We start from the raw sequence: 20,212 nt of genomic DNA on the forward strand, positions 1-20,212 counted from the left end.
CAGTGGATGTTGGCAATTTGATCTCTGGTTCCTCTGCCTTTTCTAAAGCAAACTTGAACATCTGGAAATTCACGGTTCATGTATTGCTGAAGCCTTGCTTGGAGAATTTTGAGCATTACTTTACTAGCGTGTGAAATGAGTGCAATTGTGCGGTAGTTTGAGCATTCTTTGGCATTGCCTTTCTTTGGGATTGAAATGAAAACTGACCTTTTCCAGTCCTGTGGCAACTGCTGAGCTTTCCAAATTTGCTGGCATATTGAGTGCAGCATTTTCACAGCATCATCTTTCAAGATTTGAAAGAGCTTAACTGGAATTCCATCACCTCCACTAGCTTTGTTCGTAGTGATGCTCTAAGGCCCCCTTGACTTCATATTCCAGGATGTCTGGCTCTAGATGAGTGATCACACCATTGTGATTATCTTGGTCGTGAAGATCTCTAGGTGAGATAAAACCAAGGTAAAGAGTTAAAAGTAAGTATGCTTTAAAGGGACTTCCACCATGACTCATTCAGTAAAGAATCCGCCTGCAATGCAAGAGACCTGGGTTCCAACCCTGGGTCGGGAAGATCCCCTAGAGAAGGGAATGGCAACTTACTCCAGTATTCTTGCCTGGAGAATTCCATTGACAGAGAAACCCGGCAGGCTACATTTCATGAGGTTGCAAAGAGTCGGCCACAATTGCGTGACTAACACTACTACCCTGCTATGGTTAAAAGGAGCTGGAGGACAAAGCCGGTTGTAGGTTAGCTAGAATCAAACTTCCTGTTTCTTTTCTTTCTAGGTAACTACTTCCTCTGCTTCAGCCAGCAAGTCTTCCAGTATGAATCCCACAGAAGCCAAGGTATGGAGAGTCTTCAAGGGTCAACTTGGGTGAATGCCCTTCATTTTGTAAAGCAAAATGAATAGAGACTTTGACAGATAGCTTGTGTGTCCTAGGAGACCTACACTATGGAAGTAAATATTTTCTTCTTAATTAATGAGGGTCTTTGAAAACTCAGCTTTCCTTTCAGTATTTCCTTCAAACACTATCTATATACTTATACATCATTTTAGAATATCTAGAAAAGTGTAGTCAGTGAGAGTTCTTTTGGTTCTAGCCTAGAGTTTTTTTAATTGTAAGATAATTTCTCTAAGTACATTTATCAGGATATAGATAGAAATATAAATTCTTAATGTCTTACTGAAGCGGTTTTATTATCCTAACCATTTAAAACGAAATCCAAGAATGAGAAGGTTTATACTAAATGAACATAGAAAGAAGTGACACAGATTCTGGTTATTTCAGGTGCTTTCTGAAGTTTTTTTCTGACATTTGAGTCATGTGGGTCACCATCTTATTGATAAACCGTTGTTGAGCTCTTGGGGTGTATTCTGATAATTTCTTGGGATTTCAGAATTAAAAATAAAAGAATGGCCTATGGTAGGATTGCCACATAGAATAATAAGCTTATTTCTAAAGAGTTGGCTGAGTGACCGAAACCCTCTCACCTACTTACCATGACTTGAACTGAGTTTCTCGGGAATGTTCTAGGATGGAAGATTAAAGAGGAAGCATTTTTCAAGATGCTCTCAACTAATTCTAATGAGCTAATATTCTTCAGTGCCTTTAAGAGCTACCCCAGCTCCATTATTATCAAATTGCCCTTGTTTAAAATTACCAACATATTTTTGCTTTGCGTTTTTCTTGTTACTTTACTGTCCCAAGTAGAATCCTATGCCATAATTTAATACTGGCACCATAAATTAGCACTATTTAGTAATCCTGTGGCATTATCTTGAACTGTATTTAAAGGAGATTGCAAATATCTTGAAACACACTGTCAAACTCTAAGCCCTTATCCAATGTCATTTAGCACTCATTTTTATATTTAAATGTAAAGTTATGTTTTTATTTAGTAACTAATTTCTTAATTTTTTTCAAAATACGTGTTATCTGATTCATGATTAACCACCAATTAGGTGTCACTACTTATTTATACCAAAGTGAAGTCACTCAGTCGTGTCTGACTCTTTGCGACCCCATGGACTGTAGCCTACCAAGCTTCTCAGTCCATGGGATTTTCCAGGCAAGGGTACTGGAATGGGTTGCCATTCCCTTCTCCAGGGGATCTTCCTGACACAGGGATTGAACCCAGGTCTCCTGCAGTGTAGGCAGACGCTTTACCCTCTGAGCCACCAGGGAAGCCCAAAGTGCTATACCAAGCTTAACCTTAAAATGTATGCCAAGCTTAACTTGTGAAGTCTGTATGCAGGTCAGGAAGCAACAGTTAGAACTGGACATGGAACAACAGACTGGTTCCAAATAGGAAAAGGAGTACGTCAAGGCTGTATATTGTCACCCTGCTTATTTAACTTATATGCAGAGTACATCATGAGAAACACTGGGCTGGAAGAAGCACAAGCTGGAATCAAGATTGCCAGGAGAAATATCAATAACCTCAGATATGCAGATGACACCACCCTTATGGCAGAAAATGAAGAGGAACTAAAAAGCCTCTTGATGAAAGTGAAAGAGGAGAGTGAAAAAGTTGGCCTAAAGCTCAACATTCAGAAAACGAAGATCATGGCATCTGGTCCCATCACTTCATGGTAAATAGATGGGGAAACAGTGGAAACAGTGTCAAAATTTTTTTGCGGGGGGGCTCCAAAATCACTGCAGATGGTGACTGCAGCCATGAAATTAAAAGATGCTTACTTCTTGGAAGAAAAGTTATGACCAACCTAGATAGCATATTGAAAAGCAGAGACATTACTTTGCTGACTAAGGTCCATCTAGCCAAGGCTATGGTTTTTCCTGTGGTCATGTATGGATGTGAGAGTTGGACTGTGAAGAAGGCTGAGCGCCGAAGAATTGATGCTTTTGAAGTGTGGTGTTGGAGAAGACTCTTGAGAGTCCCTTGGACTGCAAGGAGATCCAACCAGTCCATTCTGAAGGAGATCAGCCCTGGGATTTCTTTGGAAGGAATGATGCTAAAGCTGAAACTCCAGTACTTTGGCCACCTCATGTGAAGAGTTGACTCGTTGGAAAAGACTCTGATGCTGGGAGGGATTGGGGGCAGGAGAAGAACGAGATGACAGAGGATGAGATGGCTGGATAGCATCACTGACTCGATGGACATGAATCTGAGTGAACTCTGGGAGTTGGTGATGGACAGGGAGGCCTGGCGTGCTGTGATTCATGGGGTCGCAAAGAGTCGGTCACGACTGAGCGACTGAACTGAGCTAATCTTAAAAAGTACCAGAAAATCTGATCTTTAAAATGGTCTTAAGACTATAGAAACAATATTTAGCCGCTGCCCCCAAAAAATTCTCACTGAACTTAGAGTCCATGAAAATTAAAGTAAGGAGATAAAAAAGAGAGCCAGACATATGGGATTTCCTTTTATTTATTATTTTGGTTCACGTTTGACACAACGCCTCATTATAATTCATCCCTGCTGACTCTCGGCTTAAGGGCCGATGCTTATTTCAAGTGTGTCCTGTTTTCCAGAGTAAATGTCAGCAAACGCTTCAGCCTTTGCTGAGCGTGAATCATGAGAATTCTTGGCACTCCTGCAGACGTGGACTGAGGGAAGCGAGGGAGGAACAAGACTAGGATGCCCAGTGGGTGACTCAGAAGCACTCTTGGCCTTGATTTTCTGTCCTTGGTGGATTTCAGTCACAGTGTTCTCATCAATTGTCTTATCTTCATGTGCTTCTTTAATTTTTTTTTTAATTTTAATTACTTTTCATTTGTATTTTATATTGTAGTAGGCTTCCCAGGTGACTCAGTGGTAAAGAATCTGCCTGCCAATGCAGGAGCTGTAGGCTTGATCCCTGGGTCAGGAAGATGCCCTGGAGGAGGAAATGGCAACCCACGCCAGTATTCTTGCCTGGAGAATCCCATAAGGAGGGATGATCTTGTAGAGGAGCCTGGTGGGCTGCAGTCCATGGGGTCGCAAAGAGTCAGAAACGACTGAGCGACCGAGCGCCCACACCCACAGTTGATTGACAGTGTTGTGTTAGTTTGTGGTACGCGTGCTTTTCCCATTTACTGCAGAATAGTGAGCAGTAGAGTTCCCTGTACTATACAGAAGATCCTTGTTGGTTCTCTATTTTAAATACTAGTGTGTACAATCCCAAACTCCCAGTTTATCCCCCCTCCTTTCCCCTTTAATATCCAAAAGCTTCTTTTCTGTTTCTGTTTTGTAAATAAGTTCTTTTGTATCATTTTTGTAAGATTCCCCATGTAAGAGATACCATGGTATTTGTCTTTCCATGTCTGAATTAGTTCACTTAGCCCAGTAATCTCCAGGTCTATCCATGCTGCCACAAATGGCATTGTTTCATTCTTTTTAATGGCTGAGTAATATTCATATATATATATGTTTTGTTATCCATTCATCTGTTGAAAGACATATAGGTTGCTTCCGTGTGTTGGCTATTGTAAACAGTGCTTCAGTGAACATTGGAATACACGTATCCTTCTGAACAATGGTTTTCTCTGGACCTGTCCCCAGGAGTGGGATTACTTGATCTTATGGTAGTCCTTTGTTTAGTTTTCTAAGGAACCTCCATACCATTCTCCATCATGGCTGAGCCAATTTAACATTCCCACCAACAGTATGGGGAGGGTTCCCTTTCTCACACCCTCTCTAGCATTGTTTGTAGACTTTCTGATGATGGCCATTCTGACTGGTGTTAGGTGATATCTCATTTTAGTTTTCATTTGCATTTCTCTAATAATTAGTGATGTTGCACATCTTTTGATGTTCCTCTTGGCCCATTTGTGTGACTTCTTTAGAGAAATGGCTATTTAGGTCTTCCCATTTTATAACTTTTTTTTTTTTAAATATTGAGTTGCATGAGCTGTTTGTAAATTTTGAATATTAATCCCTTGTCAGTCACATCATTAGCAAACATTTTCTCCCTTTCTGTAGGTTGTCTTTTCATTTTGTTTGTGGTTTTCTTTAATGTGAGAAAGCTTTTAATTAAGCCCCATTTGTTTATTTTCATTTTTACTCCCATTATTCTGGGAGATGGATCCAAAAATATATTGCTGTGATTTGTGTCAAAATGTGTTCTGCCTATGTTTTCCTCTGAGAGTTTTATACAAGTATCTGGTCTTGTATTTGGGTCTTCAGCCCATTTTGAATTAATTTTGTGTATGATATTACAGAATTTTCCAGCTTAATTCTTTTACATGTAGCTGTCCAATTTTCCTGGTACCACTTTTTGAGGAAACTGTCTTTTCTCCATGGTATAGTCTTGCCTCCTTTGTTGAGATTAATTGACCATAGGTACATGAGTTTATTTCCGGAATTTCTATCCTATTCTGTTGATTTGTATTTCTCTTTTTATATGTTTCTGTTTTTGTAGTTATTTGATGACTGTAGCTTTGTAGTATAGACTGAAGTCTAGAGGCCGGATTCCTCCAGCTCCATTTTTTTTTCAAGATTGCTTTGGCTGTTTGGGGTCTTTTGTTTCTCCATACAGGTTTTAAAATTTTTTGTTCTAGGTCTGTGAAAAATGCCGTTATTTTGTAGAGATGGCATTGAGTCTGTAGATGGCCTAGGGTAGTATAGTCATTTTGACAATATTGATTCTTGGAATCCAAGAACATGGTGTATCTTCCCATTTGTTTATGTCATCTTCAGTTTCTTTCATCAGTGTCTTACAGCTTTCGGAGTGCAGGTCTTTTGCCTCGTGAGGTAGGTTTATTCCTAGGTATTTTATTCTTTTTGATGTGATGGTAAATGGGATTGTTTGCTCAATTTCTCCTGATCTTTTATTGTTGATGTCTTGAAATGCAACAGTTTTCTCTGTGCTGATTTTGTATCTTGGAACTTTACCAGATTCATTGCTGAGCTGTAATAGTTTTCTGGAATCATCTTTTGGGTTTTCTACATATAGTATCGTGTCATCTCCAAACAAGGGCATTTTTGGGTCTTCTTTTCCAATTTGTATTCTTTTTATTTCTTTCTCTTCTCCGATTGCCATGTCTTAGACTTCCAAAACTATGTTTAATAAAAGTGGAAAGAGTGGACATCTTTGTAGTGTTCCTCATATTAGAGGAATTGCTCTCAGCTCTTCACTGTTGAGTGCGTTGTTAGCTGTAGGTTTGCCATATATGGCCTTTATTATTTTGGGGTGTGTTCTTCCATGCCCGCTTTGCTGTTTTTCCCTTGATGCTTTCAATATTTTCTCCTTGTCTTTAATTTTTGCCAATTTGATTGCAATATATGTTTAGTTTTTTGTGGCTGCTGTTGTTTGATTTTTGTTGCTGGCTGTTCAGCGGTTGTGATTTTAGTGCGTCCATGAGAGCTCATGTCCTCCCACTCCATGTCTTGTCCCCATCTCCCTTCATATACTTCTGATATTTGGCTTATAACATTTATACTAGCTCCCTCTTGGGGATTTTTGCAAATTGTGTGAGCATATTTCTCTAAATATTTTGAGCTTTTAGAGAAAAGGTGTTAATGCAAGATAAAGCCTGTATGAAATCTTTGTCATGTTCGGCACCTTTAAAATGAAAGTCAGTCTGGCTGTACGCAGTATGTCTGGGTCTCAGTTCTCTCTCTTGTCCCTCACACTTGTCAGGCACACTGCTATGTGTAGGGTGAAAGGTCAGATCATTGTTAATCAGGGGAGATCCCTTAGAGATTCTGTAGAGTGGACACTGGAGCCCGATGGCTTGGCTTTTATTCCTGGTTCCATGCTGGCTATAATATTGGAAAACTCCTCCTAACTTGATTTTAAACTTAATTAAACTTAATTTTTATTTTATGTTTGTGCATAGTTGATTGACAGTGTTGTTTCAGGTGTACAGCAAAGTGATTCTTCATGTCGTGAGATGGGGATGATGGTGGTGATAATAATGATACTCACAATACCTTTCTTATAGGAATATTGTGAGGACTCAGAGAGTTTAGAACAGTCCCTTGTACTGAGGGGCTATCAATAAACGTTAGTTATTATTGTCATCGTTATGTTCATCAGCCTCACCGCCACCAAAAATAAACTTAAGAGATGTGTTAGTGATTACTGATCCAAATGTATATTTCATTAGAAGCTGCTTGATTCTGTGATTATACATTCTTTCTTGTGATTATACATTCTTAATTGTATTGTAGAGTTCTTCCATGCAAAATATTGCCATAATGCCAGATTACAAATTAGAAAGTGTTGATAGACTCAAACCACTACAATACCAGCTGGCTTATTTTCCTTGTTAATCATTTAATAGATTTCATTTGCATAAACTAAAAAAAGCAGTGTTGCAAGTATAGAAACTCATTAACAAGGATCCAGTTTGAAAGGAACCAAAATTTTAAATTTTAAAAACATTTCTTTGTTCATGAACTTTGTTTCCTTCCCAAAGCAATGTGTGCTGACATAAAAGGGTTTGTTATGTGAAGAGCACATGTACCTTCATTACTGAAGCATAAGACCTGATAAATTAAGAGGAGTTTTAATCACTGTCTTCAGATAATATAGTAAAATATAGAAGTCTGTGCTGATACCACCAAGCACATAAAAAGGAAGGAAATAGCAGGAAGCATCAGGCTTCATTTTTAATCTCTTCTTTTGAGAAGTTCATAAACTGTTTCATCAAGTTTTATTCTTGTTTTCATTTCCTCCCTATATGGAGAAGGGATGTGTGCACTTAAGGAATTGTCTTTTTTGACACAGGTAACTTTTGGTTGGGTGAAATTGTCAAATGCTCCACTAAAGAACCTGAATCATAGCCAGCTCTTCAGAAGCGTTCCTCAAACTTGAGATTTGATCACTCGATTTTTACTGTGCAGCAAAGAATCTATGCGCTGTTTGATCAAACCGTTGTAATATTGTGCAGACAGCATTTCAGAAAACTTTCGATAAAACCTTTAGCTCTGTTAATTCGTGTCGCTTACCTGACTGTCAGATAAAATAAAGTCACACTTGGGGCTGTGCTCTTATATTAGGCTATTCCAGGCAGCAAACAGCTGGAAGGACCGCATTCTCCTAACAAGAAAAGACACAAAAAACAGGTGATGTGGTTCATTGTACCAGGGGACACGTGTGTTTACTAATGGTCACTGCAGCTGCTTAGCATGAGCTAATAATTTCAGTTCACCGTCTTCTGTAACGCTTTGGCCCATCACAGACTTCTAGTAGGCTTAGTTTACCCATCACTCGCATTGTGGCCCTAAAAATAAACTTCACTGCTTCCAATGTTCTCAACACTGTCAGCATCCCATTCTTGTACCTCATCAGCTAAAACCTGTGCTGAATATTCCACTCATAAAGAGGTCAGTCATGTTAGTAGCTTTGAGGGGTGAGGGGTTTTATTTTTATGTGTGAGCTACAGTGTTCATGATAACAAATCTCTACGTATCTGTAATACACGCAGAAGTAAGATGCAGATTTCCATCTCAGTCGTAAGAGCAGACTGTTAATTGATGTGCTTCAGTATTTATCTAAAGAGTTACAATTCCGGGAATTCCCTGGCAGTCCAGTGGTTAGGACTTTCTGCTTCCGCTGGAGGGGACACAGATTTGACTCCTGGTTGGGGAACCGGGATCCCACAAGCCATGTGGCATGACCACATAAATAGCAGTTACAGTTCCAAGAGAAGCATAATAATCTTACCTCACAACACTTACATTTATAAATACATAAAACTTATCTTTTAGCTCCCTTAGTTGAAGAAAATATATGATAAACTTTATAAACTCTGTTTATTTTTCCTCCCCTTCTTTTTCTTTCTTTTGCATTTAGGCTGTAAAAACAGAACCTGAGAAGAAGCCGCAATCATCTAAGGTAAATGATTTAAGTTAACTAATGAATTATTGGAATTCTTTGAAATAATAATGAATAGCCAGTTTTCTACATTGGTTGCTGAATGGTAAAAAAAAAAAATTGTCAGCTAACTAATTTTGGATTACCCTTTTTAATATGATTATATAGAGTGGATATAAAATAATTATAATGTTAACTATATATATATAGTTAAGATGAATAATATTTTATAAATGAAAACAGTCTACTTCAGAAAGCATTTTGTTCAAATCTAGGTCTTCGTTCTAGCTGAAGTAATTAAAAAACAGGAGCAAAGGACAAGAGACAAAGGGTAATGAGTATCTGATTAATGATGAGACATGGAGAATAAAGGTTTCTATTGAACCCAGCACCTAGATAACTTGAAGATGACAGCCTCTCCTCAGAGGCCCTGAGTTTACCGTGGTGGTCTCACCTCCGTTGGTGGACTAGTTATTGGTTGTTTAGGATACAGCTCTCACTTGCCCTTGGGAACAGCTTCCCTTTCTTTCCTGATGCATGGCTGTCTAGACTGAGAGCCGATTCCCGTCTGTGTGGAGACGGACCCCGGAATGTCTGCAGGTGGGGCAAGTGTCTCTGTTCCGTAAGGTGCTGTGCGTTACTTCTGTCAAGCACACTTGAGCAGTTAACTCAGATACGATCGCAAGGTTTCCTGTCGGAAAGCACAAACGCGGTTTGGGCTGGAGTACTTTAAGTGCAGGCAGGGGTGGCGGGCCAGGGTCATCTGGGTAAAAGATGAAGCTTATGTGATTCTGTGTAAGACCTCTTGGTGGCCCCTGTAGACGTATAATTCAGCAGCTGGTGGAAGTTGTCTTCTATTCCAAATTTAAATGTTTTTGGTTACCCAGCCTCGAGAGAATTGGATTTCTGGTGATACCTGTCTTCTCTACTTGTAACACAGAAAAGATCGTGTAAATCATTTAACTGAAAAAAATACAGTGTTCATGTCCTATGAAAGGAGGGTTTTTTTTAAGTTAATTTAATATCTAGAGTAGGATCCCCCTATAAACAAACTCAGTGTTCAGAGTGATCTTTTTGATATTTCTGTGGATGGACTTGCAGTTACCAAATGATCTACATGAATTGTGATAAACAGCCTATAATTTAGATACATACCTATGTGAAAAGTCATTCCAGATGAAATACTACATTTTCCATTATTTTTTAAATAATTATCATTTTCAGACTGTTGGTAGGATTATTATCAACCAGACATCAACAGCCACTTCTCTCACTGGGCCTTTCCCAAGAGAGGCAGAATGGTCTAATTGGGATCTTTGTTTCTGAGCTTATTTGCAAAATACAAAAACAATGGCCTAGAATGTAATTGCAATTTTATCTTTTGAAATTGACAGCCGTCTGTGGTTCATGAGAAAAAAACCCAAGAAGTAAAGCCAAAGGAACACACAGAGGTAAATGATCATTATTAGGACTTGACATCATAAGATGAAGCTTTTTTTTCCTTATTCTTATGAAGGATAAAATTCTGAACTCTCATCTTTCAACACTCAAGTCCTACCTAGAATGGCAGTTATTTGTTTTTCTGTTAAAATGGCACCTCTGTGTGGCATCAGCAGGCATTGCAATTTGCTTGTGTGATTCTTGCTGAATTTGGGAGAGAAGAATGGCATTGTTTCAAATTTTGTACCCAAAGTGAAATTTGTCACACGTATATCATACTAATTTAAATTCTCACAATTGACTACATAAAACACAACTGTTATAAATTGCTTTCTACTCCTCAGAGAAAAGTAGCAATATGTGACATATTGTTAACCGTGTGTGGGGTGTGTGTGTTTTCAGCCAAAAAGCCAACCCAAGCACCCCTCAGATACAAGAAGCAAGCATGCTCCTAAGGAAAAAGCTGTTTCCAAGTCAAGCGAGCAGCCACCATCAGAGAAATCAACAAAACCAAAGGTAAATAAAGCAGACAGATAGATGAAAGAAAGAAAGTGAAGTCTCTCAATCGTGTCCAACTCTTTGAGACCCCATGGTTCCCCCAGGAACCTGCCAAGTTCCTCTGTCCATGAAATTTTCCAGGCAGGAGTGCAGGAGTGGGTTGCCATTTCCTTCTCCAGGGGATCCCGACCCAGGGATTGAACCCAGGTCTCCTGCATTGTAGGCAGATGCTTTACCAGGTGGATAGATGGGGAAACACTAATGTCAGCTAGGGGATAAGATACAGATCGTCTGCCTACACTGATGTGTGCAGGTGACTCTTTGGAGCTATGCCGAATGTATCTGGTATAGTCAAGATTTGGTGTTATCACTTTCCTGGTGTTGCAAATAGCCTTGAGGGGACCTGGGACTATGTAAGGCCTGAGGAGGGCATCAGATGGGTCTGAGGGATGTTCCATCACACCCTGCCACTGCCCAGCAAGCAGTGCCCAGTTGTGACCTTGAGGGAGCAGGCTCTGGTGTCTTACAGAGAGGAAGCTGGGAGTTGAGGCTGCCTCCTGCACCCCTCTCCTCATGGTGGTTTAGTTGCCAAGTTGTGTCTGATGCTTGCAACCCCATGGACTGTAGCCCACCAGGTTCCTCTGTCGGGATTCTCCAGGCCAGAATACTGGAGTGGGTCACCATTTCCTTCTCTAGGGGATCTTCCCGACCCAGGGATCGAACCCGGGTCTCCCGCATTGCCGGCAGATGATTTACCGACTGAGCTATAAGGGAAGCCCTCTCCTTATGGACTGTGGGAATTCACATGCCCTGCGTGATCTGCTCCTTACCTGGAGGTCTTAGAATTTTGTGGCTCTTACTGGAGACATCAACTTACAGAGCCAAAAAAATTAGAAAAATATTCTGTATTTCCAGAAGTAACAGTAGTCATATATAAGAAGAATAAGCATCTGTGAGAAGAACTTTTTCATTATGAGCTCTTGGAAGACCATATATCTCGTACACAACAATATACCTTGTATCAGGATTGCTGTGCGGCCCACCAGCTACAGCCACTTGTGTGTTCTATTTGGCTTACCGTAATCAAAATGAATTTCAATTAGCTGCCAACAGCCACAGTCAGAATAGTTCACATAAAATGCCAATGTCTAGCTTCTCTTGAAGAACTGGAATCGCTGGCAGCAGTGGGCCCCCATGGCAACACTTGATTGGCATCCCTGCAGCCTGGTGTGAGCCTCCCCGGCCCACTTCACCTGTGTGTTTTACCCACGTGGCCTCTGTAAGCTCTGGAGTCCAGCTCTGTGTCCCTCACATTGCATCATGTCCAGCAGAAGCTAGTGACCATTTCTCTACAAGATGTCCACGAGGGGAAACGGGCTCCCTGGTAACATTTGAAATGTATGATCTTGAAAATGGGCATTCAAAGTTAACTTAGTTCTGTCGATCTTTCAGACCAAGTCACAGGACGAGATTTCCGGTGGTGGAAAGAGCGCTGTTCCTGCTGTTGCAGCTGCAGCATCTGCCGAACCAGCTGACAAGGTGAGCACACGTGACGGATACGGCGTGTGCATGGGCCCTGACGCTTGTCAGGTCTGTTTATGAGAAACATATGCTCAGCGAAGACCCGTTCTCCCCGGGTTGGCCTCTGTTTAACCATTCAGCGTTCCAGCGCTGTCATACCCAAATAAGCCGTCATTCGGTAAAACTGAACACGTCCTATGTGACATTTGATGAAGAGGAGCATGCGTCTAAAGAATAAAGAAGAGAGCAAGACACCAAAAATGAATTTTAAATTCCTGTATTGAATATAGTTACCGAGCACCTGCCATGTGTAAGGCCTCGTGTCAATACCAAGAAAATTAAAATGCAGCTGGACTCAGACCCTGCCAGCAGGATTTATAGGTTTGGGATGAAGCACATAAAACTGCCATGAGCATTTGAATTAGCATTACTCTCAACATTTCATATGAACAGTACCCTCTTGAAGCAAGTAAATCATGTGTGGTCACGGCACCTACATGAATTGATAGGGGAGGTTTTTGAGGGAGTCTCACAAGCCCTCTCAGGAGTGTATGTGCCCTGCTAGCAAATTATGGGCAGCTTCCCTGGATCCTTTGAAGGAACTAGCCCAAGAGTGTAAGACAAGAAATGGTCTGCTGTTTCTACTTAGAGCTATACAGAGTTAGCAGTTGGTTAGTAATCAGTTTGGAAGTCATCTTGTCTCAGAATTGCTAGTACTTATTTCTCTTAAAGCCACAGGTAACTAATTGCAGCAACAATAAGATGGAAATGAAAGCAAAAAGAAAAAGAAGTAGCATGTTTATTTTCCTGCTTCTCAAAATGGGAACTGTTATTCCCCTGCAGACTAGATGGTAAGGAAAGTCATAGGATAAAAGTATGGCCCATCTCGCTGAAACATCCGTTTTTCTTAGATTTTGAAAAGGAAAAGGCACGCTTGTTTTTCTCCAAACTAACGCAGATACCAGGTGGCATGATGGCAAAATTTACATGAACTTTAAACGGAAATACTCAAATTTTAAACTGGTTTGTTTTTCCCAGCAGACCCCCTGTATGTACCTTGAGACTCCCCCTCCCGACCCCAGGGTACACCTCACTCTTATGTTGATGAGAGATGCCTAGATGCTACAGATGGAAAAGTGGATAGATTGAAGGCGGAGGATTGGATCTCTTGGAATCGATTTAAAATGCACTCAGAATTTGAAAATGTATGCCACACATTATGTAGCCAGGGTTATCTATAAAATCAAACAGTAAAGTTAGGCAAGGTCTGTATGGGATTCTGCTTCCCTTGGCTTGTGCTGGGGCTTGGGGCAAATTATTTCACTTTTCTTTGCCGTGTGAAGCACTGTGGACTGCGGTCTGGCTCTGCAGGACACTGGGCTGCAGGCTGGCCTCTCTTTTTTTGGATGTGCTCTGCTCAGTCATGTCCAGCTGTTTGTGGCCCCATGGACTGTAGCCCACCAGGCTCCTCTGTCCGCGGGGATTCTCCAGGCAAGAACACTGGAGCAGGTTGCCATTTCCTCTTCCAGGGCTTCTTCCCAACCCAGGAATTGAGCCCGAGTCTCTTGTAGCTCCTGCGTTGGCAGGCGGGTTCTTTACCACTGAGCCACCTGGGTATCCCTGGCCCCTCTAGTGTGCTTGGGGCTGCATTCAAACAGATTGAAACAGGCCCCCACAGGGGGCTGTTTGTGGAGACAGGCATTCGGTCTGATTTGGAGAACCCGGGAAGACTTTGAGTGGATACGGTCTGAGTAAGTCATGAAAGGAAAGCTGGGATTGCAGGCTTGCAAACATAACAAGAGAGAAAAACAGAAGTGTGATCTGAGTACAAAGGGCATTCCAGTGTGGGTGAAGCACTGGAGACGAGTAGGAGAGAAAGACAGGTCGAGGCGCTGCTGAGGAGCACGCTGAGATGCATTAGTCCCCATGGCAGGGTACAGCTGGCAGCAGGTAAACACTGGGGCTCAGAGAACAGATGGAGCGATACGATGGGATTAAAACCAGGCTGCAGGAGGATTAAGGGACCGCAATGGCTGTGATGAGACAGCATAGAGATTGGAAAGAGGGAGGCTGGTCGGGGGCTGTTCCGGGGAGTCTGAAGTCAGCCTGAATTAGAGCTAGGATAGAATCAGTGAGTAGGGAGCAAGGCAGGGGGTGTTGCAGAGGTGCAAGCTTCAGGCTTTAGCAAATGATGGGCAGCAGTAAAATCTCAGATGACCTGGGGCCTCAGCGTCTGAATGGTCTAGGTTGGCAACCCTAAGGTGAGACAAGAGAGCTGGGTACCGAGCCAGGTACTGCTAGGTTTGTGCCAGTGCAGAGTCAGCACCCGTGAGGCGAGCATCTTCTCAAGCAGTGAGCCCAGCCCTGGTTACCACTGACGGGTGGACAGAGGTCAGAAGGAGGGGAATTGGTGGAGGCGGAAAACGGATGCCTGCCTTTGGACAGGCTGAATTGACGTTTCTGAGATGTCCCAAGAGAGAGGCAATTCGAACATCACTTTGGAGCCCAGGTGACGATGGAGAAGCGGGCTGCAGGGAGAGAGTGACGCCGAGTGAACACCTGCGCGAGGCTGTGGATGAATCGAGGAACTGAATTCAGTTGCCAGGACTTCGGTTCACCCTGGTGCCTGCACAGTATCTTTAATACAACAATCACAGCACCTGCTTATGCAGGACTTCAGAAGAGCTTAGCATGTGCCCAACCACCGGCTTTCACACTGTGATCGATTAATTAATTGAACCCTCACAACCCCCTGAAGTAGGTGCAGTGACTGCCCTGGTTCTCACACACGGGGATACAGAGGTTCAGAAGGAGACGTGACCTGCCGGCAGCCTCTTGCAGCCAGTGTGTGTGGGGGCTGATGTGCAAACCCAGAGCATCTGAGCCTGTACACTCCGCCTCCAAGCTCTACCGCGCAGATTGCAGAGACCTTCAAATAAGACAGTTTTCCCACAGTCTTCAACCCAACGACCTCGCCATTTAGTTCCTGCCTGGCCCCAAAAGCATCTGGCCCCTGACCCTAGAGAATGATTGCCTGGGCCCAGCAGCACAGCAGAAACATGCAGAGTGTGCGGGGCAAGGGGCAAAGCAGAAGATTTGCCAGAGTGGGCAGAGAACGGAGGCCACAGGTGCCAGCATGGAACCAGGATGGTGCTGTGAGATGAGAGTCAGGAGATGGGTGCTTGGCAGAGGAACGGAGGGAAGATTGTGTCTGGGTAAAGGCATGGAAATCGCAGGTTAGAAAGTTGTTGGCAATTACTGACGGAGCAGCTGAAGCAGTGGTGGGAAGGGCATTCGTTTCGCTGAAATGAAGGAAAGAGTGTGTGATGATTTGACAAAATGAGGGGTGTGGAGGGCTTGATGTGTGGGCACAAAGATCGAGAGCGCAGCACCTAGAAGCAGTGGCTGCCTTGTGATAAGAAAGAATTCATGAGCGTTGCAAAGACTAGCTGTGGGTCCTGGGAGAGGCAGCCAAGAGCAATGAAGAGATGGTAGACCTGGATTCAGATCCTCGTGCTGTCCTTTACTGAGTGACCTGAGAAGTGGCTCAGCCTCTCTCAGCCTTGTTTCTTGCATCACTAAATGAGATTAATATCGTTGTTATTACTTCTGCTGTTCTGCAAAGTATTATATAACGCATGTAGTGTCTGGCACAGAGCAGATGTCCAGTGTATGATCAACATTATTTATGTTATAGTGTACTCACTTTCAAGTATGTAATATTATTAAACTTGATGAAAGTATATGAGGAGTTTTTATCTCTTTCTCAATCCCACCAGAATAAAGAAAGTAAATTGTTAACATCGGCCGTGCCAGTTGAATCCAAGCCAAGTAAACCTTCTGCAAAGGTATGAAGACAGCAGGGCATTTTTGCATAGGTATTTATTCACAGTCTCCGTGTTTATCATGATCCCATTTCTCGAGGGCAAGCAATATGAGGTGAGGGTAACTTAAAGGACCTTTTTAATGAATTGTTGTTTGAAGCTAATGTAACTGGGTTGGAAGTGTGACTTTTTTCGTGTATGTTTGTAACATTTTATATTGTAACCCTCTGTTCTGAAAACTCCAGTAACATATCGAGGAGTTTACATTCCAGTTTCCCTCCTGCAAATGTACTTTCTTTAAACAGAGGTTTAAAGAAATCTAAAGAATGCCAGGCACTTCTTTATTCTGAAATTTCCAGCTGAATCACCCCAAAGCTAACAGACCCCAGATTCTATTACACAGTCTGGTGAGTTCCTGAAGTTATAGTAGATATATGGTAGTTGCAAAAAAAGAAAAAAAAAAAAAGAGTAAGCAATCATTTTTAAGCTGCATTAAATAGTAAAGGGTCTTTCTTCAACTTGTTATTTTTCCCTTTAAAAGCAACTTAGTCTTCACAATGAATCATTTAAAACAAAATAGCAAGTTGTTTTATTTATTTGGCCACACTGTGAGACATGTGGAACTTCCCTCACCAGGAATGGAACCCTTGCCTTGCAATGCCCCCTGCAGTGGAAGTGCAGGGTCTTAACCACTGGACTACAGAGGAAGTCCCACAATGTATGATTCTTAACCTCAGAAATAGGATGGAGTCACTGTTTCTTTTACCATTTTAAGCCCATATCGACAGAATAAACTGTCACTTCTTATAAATTTAACATCCCTTTTAGGAAATTTCTATTTGTAAACATCCTCAGGCAAGCAAGTGAACAGAAAACCACAGATGAAAAAAAGAGCACAGGGCAATCCATTTTTAAGATACATTTTATTTGGAAGAGGTGGAAACAACTGATAAAAAATACCAAGCATTTCCCCTCTTTCATGTAGCAACATGATCATAAGTCTTTGTATTTTGTTTTCTTCTCTCTTTTGACTGTTGGTACAGTGGTCTGGCAGCCGTAATGAACCATGTGCTTGCTCCCCTAGTTAATGCCTTTAGGCTTACTGACATTGTGATTCTTACTTGAATGTGGCTTTCTATCTTGCCAACCTAGAGTCTGTACGCTGGGACTTTAATAACTTCTATTGCAGGCCAGATTTTAACCGTTTTGATAGCTGAAGAACTTTTGGTGTTTGGTATTTTTCTACATAGACTTTCTTTTGGTAGTTAAAATGTCAAAGGGAAGGATGTGTAGCAAGTAGCATTTACATATCTGCTCCGTTTTCCAGTCAGACATGGATACTGCTCTGGATGACTTAATAGACACTTTAGGAGAACCTGAAGAGACAAAAGAAGATACCACAACATATACTGGACCGGAAGTTTCGGTACGTGATCTTGATGTCTCTAAAGATTCATGCCTAGTGAGGAAGAGGGCTAGAAGGTCATGGCCCTGTTGCACACAAGGATGCGCCGTGCTCTGCCACTTGAAGAGAAACAGGATGTTGTTGGTGTCAGTGATAGCAAATGAACATGAGTTTGTGGTTGGAAACTGTCCCAGGGAGCTATGCAAGTTGTGTTGATCAGCAAACACTGATTGCTTGTTTCTTCTGAGACTATAGCTGGGATGTGCTCTGTTGAGTCACAAAGACTTATTTTCTGTCCTCGAGGTTTACGTCCTCATGGTTTCCAGATATTTCCATCCTGTGACTTGAACTTATTCTGATTTCCAGATGTTTTCTGCCCTCAGTTCATTTCTATTCCTGGTTCACAAAAAGCAATTATATATTCTTTGGTATTAAGAAAGACATTCCATAGCTTGGAAGAAAATATTGCAACAGACACAACAAAGGACTTGTTTCTAGAGTTTATCAAGAATTTTTGAGAGTGAGAAAAAAAAAACAATCCAGTATAAAACTAGGAGAAAATTTGGCCAGTAGACACATGAAAGTCTCTCTAGTAATTAGGAAAATGACACTGAAACACAGAGGGATAGCCCTTCACACTTACCTGATTGGCAGAAGTGTAAAAGTCTGACCCGTGACAGAGGCTGTGGATATCGCATGAATATAAGCATTCCCTCTAACCAGCAGTTCCACGTCAAGAGAGATTCCCTGGAGGGGGCCTTGCCCAGTGTGTAAGGAGTTACAAGAATAGGTGAAACATTTGGAAATAATTTCATTCAACAGGAAACAAGATGACGACAAGTGGAATGCTTTATGGTGGTTAAAATGGTTTGTTCATGTATCAATATGGTTTCATTACAAAAGCATAATTTTGAATAAAAAATAGTACATTGCAGAATGACAGTAGAATTTGATCTGATACCATTTATGTAACACTTGAAAACAGGCAAAGTAATGGTGTATATTGTTTATGGATACCTACATGTGGAATACTTGTTTTGAAATATACTCAGCTTTATACTGATGGATGTGATAAAGTTTGGGGTGGTGGCTATCTCTGGAAAACAAGGAAGAAAAATTGGATTGCAGAGTGCTAAAACAGAGACATCACTCTGACTTTTTTTCATTACATAAGAAATAACTAGGTCTATTGAGTTGTATAGAAATTCACTGTTATCAACTGCTCTTTTGTAGGTATAGAAATATTAGATAATACAAATTATTTAAAAATAAAATGTATTTTATATAGGAATCAAATTTAATATATTGGTTTGACTTTTATAGCATTATTTATGGGTTAAGCCAATTAATATGGGCAAGTATCTGTAGAAACATAAAATTTCAGAGTTGCACAAAGTGCTGGCTTCTTAATGATTTGTATTTAATCTCAATGGTTCCATAAGTTAATAATGCAATAGTACTTTGATTTAAGAGTTATGTATACAACATTCTCAGCTAAAATCCCTATATGTACTTTTTTTGTTCCCCCCTAGGATCCAATGAGTTCTACCTACATAGAGGAACTGGGTAAAAGAGAAGTCACACTTCCTCCAAAATATAGGGAACTTTTGAATGTAAGTTAAACAGTTACATATTTACACCTTATTGTTTTCTCTTTAGGAGAAGGCAATGTCACCCCACTCCAGTACTCTTGCCTGGAAAATCCCATGGATGGAGGAGCCTGGTAGGCTGCAGTCCATGGAGTCGCTGAGGGTCGGACACGACTGAGCGACTTCACTTTCACTTTTCACTTTCATGCATTGGAGAAGGAAATGGCAACCCACTCCAGTGATCTTGCCTGGAGAATCCCAGGGACGGGGGAGCCTGGGGGGCTGCCGTCTATGGGGTCGCACAGAGTTGGGCATGACTGAAGCGACCTAGCAGCAGCAGCAGCAGTTTTCTCTTTGGAATTATAATTTTTATAACATTAATATATCCAGTTATTTTAACTTAGATAAAATAAGGGGCTTGTGAAACTATCGTTACTCTGAAGCTTACCACATTAGTTTGATGGGGCTGCCATGTCAGAGTGTTACAGATTGGATGGCTTAAACAACAGAAACTTACTGTCTCACGGTTCTGGGGGCTCAAAGACTGGAGTCAAGATGTGGGCAGAGTTGGTTCTGCTTCAGGGCCCTCTGCTTGGTCTCCACATGTAGATACCTCCGTGTGGAATACTACGTCTTCTTTCCACGTGTACACATCTGCATGTCGTCTTTTCTCTATGTGGATCTCTGGGTCACTTCCCCCTTTTATAGGAACACTGGTCATATTGAAATAAGACCCATCTTAATGTTGTCATTTCACCTTAATTACCTCTGTATTAAATTAAATACCAATTCATGGCAAATAGATGGGGAAACAGTGGCTGACTTTATTTTTCTGGGCTCCAAAATCACTGCAGATGATGATTGCAGCCATGAAATTAAAAGACACTTACTCCTTGGAAGGAAAGTTGTGACCAACCTAGATAGCATATTAAAAAGCAGAGACATTACTTTGCCGACGAAGGTCCGTCTAGTTAAAGCTATGGTTTTTCCAGTGATCATGTATGGATGTGGCAGTTGGACTATAAAGAAAGCTGAGTGCCGAAGAATTGGTGCTTTTGGACTGTGGTGTTGGAGAAGACTCTTGAGAGTCCCTTGGACTGCAAGGAGATCCAACAAGTCCATCCTAAAGGAGATCAGTCCTGGGTGTTCATTGGAAGGACTGATGCTGAAGCTGAA

General features: G+C 41.5%; 1 protein-coding gene across 22 annotated transcripts in view; it reads left to right on the plus strand.

Annotated features, from left to right (window-relative positions):
• Nucleotides 1–20,212, plus strand: part of CAST (calpastatin) — a 132,635-nt gene that overhangs the window by 74,228 nt on the left and 38,195 nt on the right. For 6 of the 22 annotated variants that reach the window (XM_069592619.1, XM_069592620.1, XM_069592621.1 and 3 more), the window contains 9 exons: nucleotides 781–840; nucleotides 7,943–8,008; nucleotides 8,739–8,780; nucleotides 10,154–10,210; nucleotides 10,602–10,715; nucleotides 12,150–12,236; nucleotides 15,998–16,066; nucleotides 17,370–17,468; nucleotides 18,980–19,060. In XM_069592619.1, the coding sequence (XP_069448720.1) occupies nucleotides 781–840; nucleotides 7,943–8,008; nucleotides 8,739–8,780; nucleotides 10,154–10,210; nucleotides 10,602–10,715; nucleotides 12,150–12,236; nucleotides 15,998–16,066; nucleotides 17,370–17,468; nucleotides 18,980–19,060 (675 nt within the window). The remainder of the gene's footprint in view (nucleotides 1–780; nucleotides 841–7,942; nucleotides 8,009–8,738; nucleotides 8,781–10,153; nucleotides 10,211–10,601; nucleotides 10,716–12,149; nucleotides 12,237–15,997; nucleotides 16,067–17,369; nucleotides 17,469–18,979; nucleotides 19,061–20,212) is intronic. The other 16 variants (XM_069592625.1, XM_069592626.1, XM_069592628.1 and 13 more) reach the window with 3 other exon arrangements.

Source organism: Ovis canadensis, chromosome 5 (genome assembly GCF_042477335.2).
Source record: "Ovis canadensis isolate MfBH-ARS-UI-01 breed Bighorn chromosome 5, ARS-UI_OviCan_v2, whole genome shotgun sequence".
Taxonomy (NCBI): domain Eukaryota; kingdom Metazoa; phylum Chordata; class Mammalia; order Artiodactyla; family Bovidae; genus Ovis; species Ovis canadensis.